Below are 15,430 nucleotides of genomic sequence, written 5' to 3'. Positions count from 1 at the left end.
TGGTTGACGAGGCAGTTACTGAAGAAGAGACTGTTGTTGAGGAGGAGGAGGAAACAGCCATGGAAATTATACATGAAGAAGTTCCAACGTTGGAAGCTTTCCCTGACATGTTGGGACCAAAGACCAAACAAAGCAAGGAAGATGCTAAATTGTTAAAGAGTATGGGTATTCCTGAGTGGATGTTACAGCCAACAATCGTTTCCCCCAAGGATTCGTGCGGTTTAGATAAAGCCGGATTATCGGATCATTTAATCCAACGTTGCAAAGATCTTGGTATATCATCTTTATTTGCGGGTAAGATGGCAGAAATTTCAGCGATATGTATTCGTATTAACAGTTTATAATTCCAGTCCAAATGGCTGTTATTCCTGTGTTTTTAAGAAGACAGGCCTTGTATGACACCAGAAGAGTTCCCGGTGATATCTGTATTTCAGCACCTACTGGTAGTGGTAAGACTATGGCTTATGTTTTACCCATTGTGGATATTTTGTCAAAGAGAGTTGTTACCAGATTACGCGCAGTTGTTGTATTACCTACCCGTGATTTAGTAACTCAAGTAAAGGAAACTTTTGATGCTTTTGTAAGAGGTACAAATTTGGCTGTAGCAGCTGCCAGTGGTCAGCAGTCATTTGCACATGAACAAAGTATATTAGTTGGAAGTGGTCCTAGGTATTTAGAAGAAAAGTAAAACTTTATTTTATAGTCATTCTTAATACATTTATGTTATAGTTGCCCTGGTGGCAAAAGTAGAGTTGATATCTTGATCACAACACCTGGTCGTTTAATGGACCATCTCACCTCTACACCAAACTTCACACTCCAACATCTTCGTTTTTTGGTTATTGATGAAGCTGATCGTCTTTTAAACCAAAGTTACAATGATTGGTTAAATCAAATTTTGTTAGCTACACGACCTGAAATAAATCCTGATGCACCTTTGTTAGAATTCAAACATGATAAATACGGGTAATGATTAATATCTGTAGATGCACTTATTTATGATTAAACTTTTGCATCAAATGATTAATTTAGTGTTACCGAAGCGGATGCAATCGCCCCAAGCTTTTTAAAGACAAACTACCAGTTACCTACAACGGATCTTGATTTACCAAAAGCACCTTCTGTAGGTACATTATTTTATTGATACTAGAAATGTTGCTTACATTTAAAACTAGATTCAAAAACTTCTTTTCTCTGCTACCTTGACAAAAAATCCTGCCAAAATTGCTGGGTTGCACTTAAATGAACCCGAATATATCTCTGTACAAAACGAAGATGGTAGTGAAACCACTCAAGAATACACGACACCTGAAGGTCTTAAGGAGTTCATGACAATTTGTCCTACTGAGAAGAAACCACTGATGGTCATTTATTTGCTTCACCAACTGGGTATCAAATCAGGTTTATGTTTTACTAAGTCAGTCGAATCAACACAACGTCTTCAAATGTTAATAGAAGCATATGAAGAAACGCAACCAGAAGATAAACGTATTCGTGTTAAAGAATACACCAGTGATCTTGGTCCTATCCAAAGAAAGAAGATGCTGAAGCAATTTAAGGATGGCCAAATCGACTTGTAAGTATTACATTATGCTAATTTCAAAAGGATACACACTAAAGCGTTAATATTTAGGCTGATCTGTTCCGATTTAATTGGTCGTGGTATTGATTTGGATTCTGTTCAATTCGTCATCAACTATGATGTACCTTACTACATGGATAAATATATTCATCGTGTTGGACGTACTGCACGTGCGGGTAGAGAAGGTGAAGCTTATACTTTTGTTGAGCAGCAGGAGGCTCGACACTTTAAGGAAATATTGCGTCATGCGGGACATTTGAGCCAAGTTAAGTCATTAAAGATAGAAAAAGAAAAATTGAAGGAACTTGTGCCTGATTATAATAAAGCAATGGCCGGTCTCACAGAGCAATAATTTTGAAAATAATAAAAACTCAGTCCTTTCATTTTTCCCCCTTCCTCTTTTCTTTCGTTTTCCTCTCATTTAATATAAATGGGACCTACATTAAAGAGAACGAATTCATCCTCATTTAAAAAAGGTCCTCATCGCTTACATCGCACAGAATCCACGTCTTCAAACAGAAGAAACGAAGACAGTGATAATGCCTTAAACCAAGTCGAAGAGGAGGAAGAGGAGGAAGAAGAAGACACCAGCGATAACAAGGACAATGACAGTGTATCAGTGAATAGTATAGAGAGAGAGATGACTTTAAAGGATCGCCAAGAAGTAAAGTAAACATGGATAGATCATTATATCAACATTCTTAACAATTGTTTTAGGCTATGAACAAAAGCCATCCTTTTGGTTTGCCTATTTGGAAACCAGCACTTTATAAGAAGTCTCGATCTGTTGTGCGTAAAGCAAACAGGGCCCTTCATTCATCCCCATCCTCAGCACCAGAACTATTTTTAAACCCGGGAAATATTTTGTGGTTACTCATATTTGGCTGGTGGTTATCGCTGGTGATACTCATCATGTCTCTTATCATTACGATTATACCATTTGGTGGAATTCATTATGGAAGAGTCCTGAAGGAATTGGCTTTCTATCTATTATGGCCCTTTGGAAGATATGTAGAGCGTCATGTAGAAATCACTCCAACTCAAATTGGAGGCGCAATTAATCAAGATGATGAGGAAAGCGGCCTATTACAAAAGAAGAGAAAAAATACGCTGTCTATTCCTAATTTCGTTAAACTGGGTCCAGCAGGCATAATCTACTACATCATTTTGTTTGTCATTATTGGTAAACCTATCTTTTTTGTCAAATTATAACTGATGTATTAATATTTTTGAATTGTAGCCCCTCTATTACTTTTAGTTTCTGCCATTTGCTGGATGTGTGTTATCACAATTCCTATGGCCAAGCTGAATTATATTTTAGTGCGTCACCTTTATCGCCATCCTTTAGCGTTAAGATTCAAATCAAGCCCCTCTGGATTGTCTCAAATTGCTGCGAACGTATCAGGTAAACCAGCTGTCATCTTGTTGTGTACATACCAAGCTATTGGGCTGCAATATTATAAATACACATTTGACGGTATAAATATTATCTTCATTAATTTAATGCCGCTTGTGTTCTTTGTCATATTTGATGAATGGGTGCTAAAGCGTCATTTACCGGAATCATTTATCACAGCACCGGCGGTTGTGTTTGGCCTATCATTGGCATCTGTCATTCCTCTGTCTTATTTCATTGGTATGGGTGTTAGTTCCGTTTCCGCTCAAAGCAGTATGGGTGTAGGTGCCGTCATAAATGCCACATTTGGTAGTATTATCGAAATTATATTGTATGCCGTAGCCATTATAAGCGGAAAGAGTGCACTTGTTGAAGGTGCTTTGATCGGAAGTTTTTTGGCAGGTGTGTTACTGATGCCAGGCTGCTCCATGGTCAGCGGGGCTGTCAAACAGAAGGAACAGAGGTTTAATGCAAAGAGTGCTGGTGTCACCTCAACGATGCTCATTATGGCCATTATTGGCGCTTTGACTCCAACATTGTTTTATCAAATGTTTGGTTCCGTAAGTAGCAATTATCGAGACACAAACAAAAAAAGTAAACACTGACTCTCTTTCCATTTTAAGTTCGAGTTACGCTGTATCGGTTGTCCAGATACAGCTGATAACGGAACAATCGCATGCTCCAGATGTTATTATGACCAGCTAAACCCAACTGAAGACCCTGTTTACCAAAACAGTGTTAAGCCACTTATGTGGCTCTGTGCTGCTATTTTACCATCTGTATGTCCTCATTTGGAAAAAAAAACGAGATTCTAACATTCTTGTTGTCTTAGGCTTACATCATTGGTTTAGTTTTCAGTTTACATACTCATGTCGATATGGTGTGGAAAAGTAACCACTCTGACCATAAGAACTCGAGTCCAACTTATTACCAGCGATTAATGCCTACTCATATCATCTCTCAACTCATCCACCATACACCGGACAATCAACAGCAAGCAAAAGACGGCCACAATGCACAAGGATATTCAAGCGGTGTACAATATAGCACTCCACATATGGTAGCTGTTTCGGAAGGAGCCAATCCGTTGTCATCACAGATCGCTGGAATTCACGGAACACCACAAGAAGGCGCACATATTTCGTATGCTTCAATTGCCGGCGGAAGTTCATCTATCCCTATACTAAACACCACAAGCTCAGACCCAACACAGCATTTACCTGGAATGACCACAGCATACCTTCAAACCAAAGATGTCGAGGAAGATGAAGATGAAGAAGCTTCCGGTCATGATTCACCGAATTGGAGCAAGAGCAAGAGTTTTATCATTCTGTTTGGCTGTACTATACTTTATTCGATTATTGCCGAAATTTTAGTTGATACAGTGGATGAAGTCATGAAGGACTTCCCAATGGACGAGAAATTTCTTGGGTTGACCTTATTCGCCTTAGTACCTAACATTACTGAATTTATGAATGCTATTTCTTTTGCCTTGTATGGAAATATTGTTCTTAGTATGGAAATTGGTTCAGCCTACGCTCTTCAGGTATGTCTTTTGCAAATACCCGCTATGGTCGCATTCTCTATTTGGTTTAATTATGGAAAAGAAGAACTTGCAAAATATACGTTTAGGTATGAATATCGTCATCAAAGTTTGGTGCAGAAGAACTAATATTTTTTTCTTTTTTTCTGCAGTCTTGTGTTTCCTCGCTGGGATGTCATTTCTGTAATTTTTTCTGTTTTCTTGCTAACATACACATATCAGGAAGGAAAAGCCAATTATTTCAAGGGCAGTATTTTAATTCTAAGCTATGTGGTACTCATCGCTGGCTTTTACTTTATCCCTCCATTCTCTGAGCACAGTGTGTTAATTGGACTTCCTCCCTCATAATTTCGCGTGACACTTTGTCGATTCTTATGTAAATATTTTATCCAGTGAATAAAAAAACTATTGTATAGCCTTATTTTTCTAGCTGTACATTTAATAATAGTAAGAAAGCCGATTCCTAAGGATTATCTTGATAATTCTCTCTACACGATGAACATTTAAAATGTCCGTATCTTTGAATATCATTTATACAGTCTTTTTTTATTTTTTATATATACTTGAGGGAAAAAAAAAATCTAATTTTAGGCCTTGACTTTCTTGTCTTGTTCTACAGACTTGTTTACAGTGATTTCTAAAAGCTTGTTTAATCTAGTGATCATGGATCTGGGATCGTCCAAGACACCAGCAGCACATAAAGCATTATCATAAATTTGTTCAGTCACCAATTTTGCCAAGTCGGGGTTTTGGTTACGAATATTGAACAAGCCCTTCATGACAGGATGGTCAGGGTTAATTTCTAATACAGTAGGTGTAGGAGGGGTTTCGTCCATCTTTGCGGAACCTTGCATCATTTGCATCATCTTTCTCATGGCAGGACTTTCATGTTCTTGTACTACAAGCATAATACATATTAGTAACAATATATGAATTATACATTTACAACATCATTTACCGATAGCGGGGAAGCTATTGAGTCTGCGAGAGACGTCAACACCCTTTACGACTTCATCACCTAAACTAGTTTCAATCCACTTTGCAAGATCTTGGGCATCGGTATCTGATAAAGAAAGGTCATTTTGGTCACGCTCCATTTGCAATAACGGGTCCTTGGCAGCTTCAGGCGAATCAGCCGAAATAAGATCGTAACCTTGGAACTCCTTCAAATGGTTGACAACGAACTCGTCCACAGTCTCATAGAGGTATAAGAGCTCAACACCCTTCTTCTTAAACATTTCAGTGTAAGGACTTTCTTCAGCATACTTTCGCTTGGGAGTCAACAGGTAGTAGATACGTTTCTGACCTTCTTGACTACGAGCGGCATAATCCTCTAAACTAATCATGCTGTGGTTCTCAGACTTTGAACTTTCGAATCTCAAGAGCTTACTAATATCGCGCTTATGCATGGCATCAGTACAAGCACCTTCCTTAATGAATTGTCCATAATCTAAAAAGAACTCATCGTATTTCTTGGGATCCTTCTTGGCTTCATTATCGAGCCATTTAAGCACACGTTTAGTCATGACCATACGAAGACGAGACAAGATATTGTCTTGCAATAATTCACGAGAGACGTTTAAAGGGATATCTTCAGAATCAACCACGCCCTTAATAAAACGCAAGTAATGAGGCAAGATACCCGCAGACTCTGGTTGAATCAAAACCTTTCTGGAATACAAGGAAACACCAGGTTTGGTTTGCTCTCCTAATAATTCCATGTGCTTTTCGGGGACATAGAGAACAGAAGAGATTGAAAGAGGCGAATCAGTCTTATAATGCAAGGTGTATTGGGGATCGTCCCAGGCATTGGCGATAAAACGATAAAACTGTTGATGTTCTTCCGATGTCACAGACTGGACATCCTTGGTCCATAACGCATCAATGACATTGACCTCTTTACCGTTTAAATAAATGGGGAATCCAACAAAGCTAAATCCATTATATATTAGCTTTAGAAAATAGAGCTTGACTGTTAAAAGGACTTACTTGGAGTACTTCTTGATGATGGAATCGATTTCGAGTTCTGACGAGTAGGATTTGGCATCATCGCGAAGTTCGATAACGATCTTGGTACCAACGGCGACATTGTCAGCTTCAGCGACAGTGTACGAACCTTGGCCATCTGTGGTCCAACAATAACCCTTAGAATCAGGGAAGGCAGATTTGGTGTAGACCTTGATCTTGTTACCTACCATAAACTTTTTTTTTTTTTTTTTTTTTTGGGTAAGCTATTTTGCACATTGGATTGCCTTGTTTATATACTTTACTGTTGAATAGAAACCAACACCGAATTGGCCAATGATGCTTTCTTTTTTGCCGCTGCTACCTTCGTTCTCCATCTTTTCTAAAAACTTTTTTGATCCAGAGCTGGCGATTGTACCCAAATTGGCGTTTAATTCTTCCAATGTCATACCGATACCGAAATCCTGAATGACAAACTGATTCTTCTCTCTGTCCAAAGTAATTCTAATCTCGAGAGGTTTTCCACTATCTACATTGGCTTCCACAGTTTGTGTTTGACGAAGTTTTTCAAGTGCATCGGCGGCGTTGGAGATAAGCTCACTACAATACAAAAAATTAAGATTTCGAAAGCCTCAAAGGGTAGCTATTTCATTTTTTACCGAACAAAAATTTCTTTCTCGGAATACAAAGAGTTGGAAACAATGTCTAATAAACGCTTTGTTTCAGTCTTAAATTCATGAACTTCTTCATTGCTGGTGATGACTTCTTGATCCTCAGTTTTATGCTAAAAGGAAAAGGTAAATGATTGTGAAAAGAAAATACGGGGAAAATATATAAAACAAACCTCAGATATATCTGTAGTGTATGCTCTTGACCAAACAAGCTTTGATGCAGCAAAGCCAGAAGCGGTGGTTGCAGTACGAGCAATGACAGGTGTAGACTTGAGAAAACAAAGTGTATGTTAGACATTTGGCAGGTACCACAGTTACAGACTCTTGGACTTACCAGTGCTGTATTTACTTGTCTAGAAGCAACTTTGCGAGCAGAAGCTTTGATAAAAGGGACAGTTGAGCGGATCAATGGCTTGAGCATTTCTATTGTTTAAATGGAAAAGAAGAAAATTGTGGCGACCTCAAGGGTAGTTAAGATTGAAAGGAGTTTAAAAATGGGAAAGGCAAAGAAAAAAAAAATGTAAGGAAAAAGTAGCCGGGGGGTTAGAAGGGACGCTTTCTTTCATAAAAGTTTATAAAATGTCATCAGCTGGAAAGATCGTTAAGCATTTGCTTGCCAAGAATGGACCGATGACAACACAATCCTTATTCGCTTATGTTCCTACTTATCAAAAGGAATTTGTTTCAAAGACACATTTGAAGCAAAAGATCTTAACCTCTCTTCAAGGCTCTGGTGTTATTTACAAGCAAGTCAAGCGTGAATCAGCAACAGGAAAGCCAACATGGGAATGGAACTTTACAAATCAAGAATTGATTGAAAAGTACAAGAACTTGACATTGTAAATTTAAAGCAACAAGGAAAAATCACAAACTGTATATTAAGAGTGGAACATTTAAATAAAATAAATTTGTCACCATATTAGCGTTCCCAACTTCTCAATCACTTGCTCAAGCTCGCACTAGTCTTTTTGTACTTCATAGGCCTCTTTTTAAGCAATTAGGCGAGTTTTGATCGAGTGTCATTTATAGACTGGCAATGTAGCCTACCTTGATTTTTTTTTAAAGATTTGCACTCAAAAAGCTTTATTTTGCGGATTCAAGTACATTATATGATGCAAAATGCAATAGATGCACTAGTAGCATAGAGCCATGAAATATAATAGCTTGCGTATACATCTTCTTGCATTTAAGTAGATAATCCACTAAATAGCAGTTAATAATAGCTTCACAGACCACAGACCAGTATTAGCAAATAACAGCGAATCATTGATAAACGCCCTGACATGTTTTGTCTAAAACTGTCTTTAAATTCATCATTACCATCATCATCAACAAGCAAATAAACCCAAGTCATTGCTTTGATTTAATATTTAGACAATGTTCTCTTAGTCTAAACATGCCAGACTTGTTACAGCACTTGACCGTCTAAATCATTTAATTTGTCCGAAATTTATAGTTTGAACATTTTTAAGTTTTTATAATTGATTACTTTTTTTAAGGGGATATACTATATGATGGCCTTCTGGGATTACTAAAAGTGCAAGCTGTAAAATGGAATGCTGAAAGATAAATTACTTCATAGTTAAACATTAGAGGATTGTCATGAAAAAAGAGAAGTTTAATGTCTATACAAAAAAAAAAGAAGAGTCTATACGATAATTTCACAGCTTATTCCATAATGATCTGTACGCCAAATGTTAATATTACGAATGTTTAAAGAATGACCATTAATCTTACCGGAGATCTGTGTAAATTCTGTATTTTGACGTTCTTCCTCAGTCATTAATGTGTTGTCCTTAACCCAAAACTTTTCGACCTGCGGCCTTTCAAGACGAGTACGATTGGAATTACGATCGGACCAGAATATACGGTCGATACTCTGAACAGTCATTAATTGATCCCAATTTGTCAAAACAGTTTCTGCAGGAATTAGATCGCCATGTTCATTGCGAGTGTAGTCACCAAATGTGACTGGGTGATATGTGTAATGATCATGCACAACGTCTTTCAAATCTTCCATTTTCCAGTGATGTTCGAACCAGCGTTGGTTTGAAGATATCCGTTTCACCCCTGTGCCTTTAATCACTTCTACCATTTGCTCATATTCGGGAGAACTACTTTTTGAAGGTTGTGTAATGGGTATCGTTTCATTATGAACTGCTGCATCCACATTTAAATCACCAACCACCATAATTGGCTCATCATCGTTACGTGTGGTATCATACACAAAATTGTGTAAAAGGGAAAATTGCGAGAGTCGGATCATGGTATCTTCTTCATTGATTACATTATTTGTATCATACGATGCTTGTGTGTGGGTTGTATAAATGTGTAATTTTCTTTCCGGGTTCAGTTCTATCAATGCATGTAAAGCGCCCTTAATTGAGAGCCTGTGATATGTATTAATTAGGTTGTGGGCATTTACGTAGTTTTTTTTTATGATTATTCTTACCAATCGCTGTGTTGTCCTCTTGGGTATTCGATGATATGAGATTCACGAATAGGGAAACGAGAAATTAACAAAAGGCCGCCGTCAACACCAAGCTGCCAAGGATATTTTCTAGGGGATTCCAAATGATAGTTATAGCCCAAGTTGCGAGCAGTGGTGATAAGATGATCCTTTCTTCTGGTAGCAAAAGCAAATGATTCTTGAAATGTAATTACATCATATTCAGGCAAGATATATTTTTCGATATAGGCTAAACGATCATCTTTATAGTCTGACCAATTGTTTTTGATAAGCGGAGGTCTCATAAAGATGTTCAAGGTCAAGAATCTAGCAGATGAGTTTGTGACCTTATCAGGAAAGATAGGACTGGGATAATCAGCAGGAGAGAAAAAGATGGAACAGAACAAGAGGAAAGAGAACAAAGCCAAGGAAAAGAAGGAAACCAAAATTAATACAAGTCTATGTTGAGCTAAAAATGAAGGAAGAAGGATGCGAGGACATTTGGGTAAACGATCTGTAATTGTATAATAATAATATGACCAGCAAGACACAGAACTAGAAGAGTCAACACTACTATGATGACTACTAGTTGTAGACAATCCAGTGTTTTCTTCGTCTCTTCTGTTTCTTCTTCGAATGCTAAATATTGACCTACCACTACTACCATTATTGTTATGAACGGGAAGTGTCGGTAAATAAATAGCTTGATGAGTGTTTAATCTTGGAATTTTGCGTAACCAATTAAACATTCTACCGAATACTGTCTTAGCAGGAGGATATAATTCATAGGGTGGTGGCGACGATTGAGTGCTAACAACGCTAGCCTCGTATGAGTTTTGGGACTGGAGTCGACTTCTGCTTGGTCTCGCCTCTTCCTCTCCTTCTGACTGTGTAGGTCTCTCTTCGTCCTCTTCCTCTTGGTCATGATACGGTTCGCTTGGAATAACTACTTCTTCAACAGAAGCTCTGTCTGCTGCTGTGTCTAAAGCACTCATTTGGTGAAATCTGTCTTTATACAAAAGATAAAAGAGAAAAAGGAAGAAAAAAAAATAGTGCGAAAACCAGCCAAATAATAACAATAATGGAAACTCCGCCGTCGACAACTACGTCAATGTTGTATCAACTCCTTAAGCCACGACACAAGCAAAAATGGAAAAAAAAAAGCTCAGGCACAAGGACTGCCGTTCTTAAACTGACATCCCGTTAGCAAACGGTTACGGATTTGTAAGTATCGTGCGGTTCGGATAAACGTAACACTGGGTTTCAAAATAAATATTTGGACTCGCATCATTGCAGGTATTTCTATCAATCAACACGACAAAACTGTGGTAAGTGTTCATCATTAAAAAGTCAACTTGCAAAGTCCAATTAAACCGATATTATTAGCTCCGTTGGCATTTCGTTTTACAGCTGTACGACGTTGTAATCTTGCTGGGCAATTTATGGGCAATTTATGGGCAATTTATGGGTGGGTGTGTTGTACTGTCGCATTCACATATTATTTCGGGAATTGAAAATGCAGTCTTTTCAAAACCAATTGTTCAGCAGAAGGTTGAAACCTATTTATCCATTGTCACGATGGCGTTACTTTTCGACTGCCCTAATTCAATGAATTACTTGGTTTAATTTTGATGAGCTGGAGCTTTTTTTACCGATAACATTCCCTCTCCGATTTCCTACAAAGTTAACTGCATTCTAACTGTTGACTTGGCTTTGTTTGTGATTGAAGTATGACTGTTTCAAAGTAGCATCGGGTCATACGTTCTTTTTTTTTTTTATAATTGTTTACAACTAATGATGTTTTCTCTTTTCTTCTTGTTTTGGATTTGCGTCTATGGGTTTGAGTGAAAGATGACTTTTATGGGGAGTTTGACATAATGCTCAAGACTATCGTTTCATCGTACTAAAGTTAAACGACTCTCAGTATTTCCCTCAATTGATTTAAAAAAATTTAAAAACAGAAAACACCCCAAATCAAGTGGCATACACGCCCACAAAATACTTTTCCAATTTGGTGTCATAAATATCCATCATTGCTTTCATTCTCATTTTCACACAACCACGTAGCTATCATAGTACATAAGCTCAAGGCTATAAATATCTAGCCTCGCAGTATTGTCATATCTTTAGTTCGGTTTGGGCAAAGGTGAGTTTGAGGTCGCCTGAATTTTTGAAATACTATTGCACTGTAAATTTTTACAAGCCTCAAGCCAGAAAGTCCTGAAGTTTAACATCTTTCAACCAAGGCAACCAAAGCAAAGTTGTGAATATATGTGAATTCAACTTATTTAATTATAATGTATATGTCATGACTACGATGAGTTTCACCAAGTCCGAATTTCTGTTCTTAAAATCCACGTTGCAATAAAGTATCTATAATGTTCTTCAAGGAAACTCGGGTTTATATTTTTCCTGAGACGTATACAAACAAGAAGGATTGATAGGTATTGAATTCTGGAGAGCGAAGTATCTTACAGCGACTTTTTAATTTATAATATATAGATAATTGTAAGGACAGACACAGGTATTCGGTTAAAAGAGAGTATTCTGTCAATTAATCAGCTAAAGTTAAATATATTTCGACCTGCTGCTGATCAATTAAAATATTCAAGTTTTGTTTGATATGCATATAATGTAAATACACAAATTGCTATGCATAGATAAGCTACATACTGGAATCTAACATGCGCATCTGTACCAGACAAAAGCTTATTTTGATAATGGCTATTATTTAAACAATTTGAAACCTTTTTATTGATATAAAAGAATTCGAGGTTATAATCTATGGTGGTACTAAATATGACATTGGGCTAATTTTTGTACGTCTACTAAACACGCCAAAGAATTTACTTGTATTCCAATTGGATAAAAAATTGTGGACACACATGCTACTATTGTGAATTTAGTGAATGTGGCGTTTTACGAAGAGAAAAAAAGTTATGAAACATGTGCCTGTACGTTACCAAGATAATACCTGTGACTCTTACTTGCTAATGCGCTTTAGGAAAGTATCTCTTTCAGGCCTTTGCTAAACCGAAAATCAGGTAAGAGAAAAAAAAAACTAATTATGGGTACACAATCGTTAGGCCAAAAAACGTAACCCATGACATCAATAGACACTAGCTTGTCGGAACCGACTCCCAGTCCGTTTATTTTCAAAGCTTAAAAAACGGTCCTATTAATGAAAAAAATGCCTCGCGCGCGCGCAAGAAAAGTGCTTCAAAAAGGGGGATCGACTTATAAATGTATGACAACAGTTTTTTCTGAATTCCAATTAAACTCCGTTTTTATTTTTTTATACAGACAACGAGAGATTTTTTAATTTTTTAGTCTTTTTTCTTCTCTTATAAACCAAAAATAAAAACTATAAATGTTGTACGGCAAAAAAAGAAAGCAAGTATTACAGCCAGAAAATACCAGCAGGCAACCCTATGTTGGCGTGATTGAGACCACCATGATGTACCATTCAAATGAGGAACATGGGAAGGAGAATGTAGTTTCCGTAAGTTTGCATAACGAATTGTTTATTTTTATGAAACATAGCCCATGAATAAATCAATGGAGTGTGAAATTCTTTTACCACAAAAAGCTCGAGGTTTTTTAATTATTTTTATTTTTATTTTTCAATCCCAGGTTTTCACGTTGTTTGTGGAGGAGCCTTCAAGACATTTGATATTAATTCGTTTCTATGACGACTTTGTTGAGTTCGATAAGCGAGTGAGTAAACAGTTTTTTGGGTTTTTTTTTTGTTGTTGTTGTTGTCAATGATGGATAGTTAACAACTGGGAAAAAAGATTAAAGAGTATTCCAAGAAATGTAAGATTCCTTTGCCCAAATTACAAGGACGAAGTGATAGTATTACTAGTATTGGAAGCAATGATAGTAAGCGTAACAGTAGTTTAAGAAAAATACTACACAGTTTTTCTCATAAATCAACCCAAAAGAGTAATTCAGATAATATTGAGCGATACTTACGTCATTGTGTAAACGATTTAAATATTCAGTCATGCTCACTATTTAAAGAATTCTTGCAAGCACAAAGAGAGGAAGACAATGTCATACCAAAGCATATTATCGAATCCTATGTACAACAAGAAGCATCCATCATACCAGCACCAGAAGCCACTCCATCACCTGATACAACAACACAAGATGACGACTCTTACACTTCATTTCCTTCCAATGTGATTAATCCAACAAGCCAAGTATCATCTGAATTACCAGCAACTATCCAAGATTTTCAACTCATTAAAGTGATTGGCAGAGGATGTATGGGCAAAGTAAGTTTGGACATGTGTGTAGCACTTTTTTATTTCCGGGGGAGCACAAATAACCTTATTTTGTTTAGGTACTTTTGGTCCGGCATCGTAATTCATCACGCTTATTAGCATTAAAAGCTATCAGCAAAAGAGCAGTGATTGAACAGAGCCAAATCATCCATATTAAGGCTGAACAACAAATCTTGTCTGATATTGCCTCTATTCATCATCCATTCCTGATCAAATTGCACTATTCATTTCAAGACCTGAACCAGTTATTCCTTGTACTCGATTATCACGTCGGAGGTGATTTGGCAACACAGCTTCGCATCAATCATATCTTACCACCTGATAGATGTCGGTTCTATACCGCTGAAATTATACTGGGAATTCAAGAATTACACCGATTGGGTATTCTCTACAGAGACCTAAAACCCGAAAACATCTTGCTAACTGCGGATGGACACTTGGTATTAACGGATTTCGGATTATCTAAACAGTTTTATGATGGACTCAGCTTAGAAGAACAGAGAGCAGACACATTTTGTGGAACAGCGGAATACCTAGCACCAGAAATATTAAATGGACAAGCATATTCTTACGAAGTGGATTACTGGAGTATGGGAACCATCTTGTTTGAAATGTTGACTGGTATTACACCTTTCTGGGCAGAGAATAGAGATGATATGTACCGACGCATCCGGACGGATCCATTACAGTTCCCTGAATTCATTGACATTGAAACAGCGGATTTTATCGCCCGTTTATTAAAAAGAGATCCAAATAGGCGTTTAGGTTCCGGTTCCGATGGAGCTATCCGTGTTCGTTCCGACCCTTATTTTGAATTCATTGATTGGAATCATATATATACAAAACGCATCAGACCACCTTATATTCCAAACCTACATTCAGAAACAGACTTTAGTCATTTCGATAGTGAATTCTTACGTCTCACACCAAGATTATCACCTGTCGGAAGTGATTATATCCTCAGCCAAAGTTTGGATCGCGCCTTTGAAGGGTACTCTTACACAAATAGAGAAGAAACCTTATTAGATTCTCCTCCTTCGGAAATATACAGCTTCACTGACCCACCTCCACCCATTACCTTTCATGATAATCATACTACTGCTTCTCCTCATCAAGGTACGCGTTATTTTGTTTACAATGGCTCCGATGAAGTCGTCCCCTATGATGATTATGCCGACGATAGCAATATTAGTAATGATGATATACGCTCCTCCGACTTTGTACGTTCCAGCACCTATCAAAATCAGTTTACAGACGAAGATGAAGAATTTGATTACTACCGCCAGTTACCGCCAAGACCTACTATACGGCATTTATCCACTGCCGCTCCCTCCCATGCCACTAGTTCATCTATATATTAATCTCTCATAGAAGACTACTTCTTTATTCGTGCAGGTTTCGAATATTTCTTTCTTAAAACATTAATTTTATTATCTAGACAACCCCTTTCTCTTTCTTTTCCTTTTGCATTTATGAAACTACTCACAATTAATATAACACACACACAAGCACACAAATAAATACACATACACACA

General features: G+C 37.3%; 5 protein-coding genes across 5 annotated transcripts; 3 read left to right on the top strand and 2 right to left on the bottom strand.

Moving 5' to 3' along the window:
* Positions 1-179: 179 nt before the first annotated feature.
* Positions 180-1,934, top strand: EV154DRAFT_420060 (P-loop containing nucleoside triphosphate hydrolase protein; the record flags this gene model as incomplete). The annotated part of the gene is made up of 6 exons (XM_051595936.1): positions 180-294; positions 351-669; positions 730-966; positions 1,033-1,123; positions 1,176-1,576; positions 1,634-1,934. 6 exons carry the CDS (start codon positions 180-182, stop codon positions 1,932-1,934), a joined length of 1,464 nt encoding a protein of 487 aa, XP_051458019.1.
* A 45-nt stretch (positions 1,935-1,979) lies between these two features.
* EV154DRAFT_507287 (uncharacterized protein) lies at positions 1,980-4,976 on the top strand. The gene is made up of 5 exons (XM_051601401.1): positions 1,980-2,246; positions 2,300-2,765; positions 2,823-3,538; positions 3,602-3,757; positions 3,811-4,976. The coding sequence occupies exons 1-5, from the start codon at positions 2,013-2,015 to the stop codon at positions 4,648-4,650; spliced, it is 2,412 nt and encodes an 803-aa protein (XP_051458018.1). The 5' UTR covers positions 1,980-2,012; the 3' UTR covers positions 4,651-4,976.
* A 73-nt stretch (positions 4,977-5,049) lies between these two features.
* On the bottom strand, positions 5,050-7,738 carry EV154DRAFT_442711 (Hsp90 protein-domain-containing protein). The gene is made up of 7 exons (XM_051596999.1): positions 7,492-7,738; positions 7,331-7,426; positions 7,146-7,270; positions 6,792-7,086; positions 6,511-6,722; positions 5,480-6,453; positions 5,050-5,419 (listed from the first exon to the last, which is right to left on the bottom strand). The coding sequence occupies exons 1-7, from the start codon at positions 7,576-7,578 to the stop codon at positions 5,109-5,111; spliced, it is 2,100 nt and encodes a 699-aa protein (XP_051458017.1). The 5' UTR covers positions 7,579-7,738; the 3' UTR covers positions 5,050-5,108.
* An 841-nt stretch (positions 7,739-8,579) lies between these two features.
* On the bottom strand, positions 8,580-10,656 carry EV154DRAFT_507283 (Endonuclease/exonuclease/phosphatase). The gene is made up of 3 exons (XM_051601400.1): positions 9,610-10,656; positions 8,895-9,547; positions 8,580-8,840 (listed from the first exon to the last, which is right to left on the bottom strand). Exons 1-3 carry the CDS (start codon positions 10,599-10,601, stop codon positions 8,806-8,808), a joined length of 1,680 nt encoding a protein of 559 aa, XP_051458016.1. The 5' UTR covers positions 10,602-10,656; the 3' UTR covers positions 8,580-8,805.
* A 2,320-nt stretch (positions 10,657-12,976) lies between these two features.
* On the top strand, positions 12,977-15,256 carry EV154DRAFT_563097 (kinase-like domain-containing protein; the record flags this gene model as incomplete). Its single annotated transcript, XM_051605763.1, has 4 exons — positions 12,977-13,108; positions 13,240-13,323; positions 13,401-13,886; positions 13,955-15,256. 4 exons carry the CDS (start codon positions 12,977-12,979, stop codon positions 15,254-15,256), a joined length of 2,004 nt encoding a protein of 667 aa, XP_051458015.1.
* Between the last annotated feature and the right edge of the window lie 174 nt (positions 15,257-15,430).

This window comes from Mucor mucedo, assembly GCF_025094135.1.
Source record: "Mucor mucedo strain NRRL 3635 chromosome Unknown EV154scaffold_41, whole genome shotgun sequence".
Taxonomy (NCBI): Eukaryota; Fungi; Mucoromycota; class Mucoromycetes; order Mucorales; family Mucoraceae; genus Mucor; species Mucor mucedo.
Note: the sequence above shows the minus strand (reverse complement) of the source record. Positions and strands in the feature narration are given on the sequence as shown.

Excerpts from the sequence above, each read along its gene's own strand:
- EV154DRAFT_507287 (XM_051601401.1), top strand. The coding sequence starts at position 2,013 with ATGGGACCTACATTAAAGAGAACGAATTCATCCTCATTTAAAAAAGGT. Across the intron at positions 2,766-2,822 it reads CATTTTGTTTGTCATTATTG|CCCCTCTATTACTTTTAGTT; the intron begins GTAAACCTATCT and ends TTTGAATTGTAG. Across the intron at positions 3,539-3,601 it reads TTTATCAAATGTTTGGTTCC|TTCGAGTTACGCTGTATCGG; the intron begins GTAAGTAGCAAT and ends TTCCATTTTAAG.
- EV154DRAFT_442711 (XM_051596999.1), bottom strand. The coding sequence starts at position 7,578 with ATGCTCAAGCCATTGATCCGCTCAACTGTCCCTTTTATCAAAGCTTCT. Across the intron at positions 7,087-7,145 it reads GAGAAAGAAATTTTTGTTCG|TGAGCTTATCTCCAACGCCG; the intron begins GTAAAAAATGAA and ends TTTGTATTGTAG. Across the intron at positions 6,454-6,510 it reads ATCATCAAGAAGTACTCCAA|CTTTGTTGGATTCCCCATTT; the intron begins GTAAGTCCTTTT and ends TAATGGATTTAG.
- EV154DRAFT_507283 (XM_051601400.1), bottom strand. The coding sequence starts at position 10,601 with ATGAGTGCTTTAGACACAGCAGCAGACAGAGCTTCTGTTGAAGAAGTA. Across the intron at positions 9,548-9,609 it reads AGAGGACAACACAGCGATTG|GCTCTCAATTAAGGGCGCTT; the intron begins GTAAGAATAATC and ends TACATATCACAG. Across the intron at positions 8,841-8,894 it reads AGAATTTACACAGATCTCCG|ATCATTATGGAATAAGCTGT; the intron begins GTAAGATTAATG and ends TTTGGCGTACAG.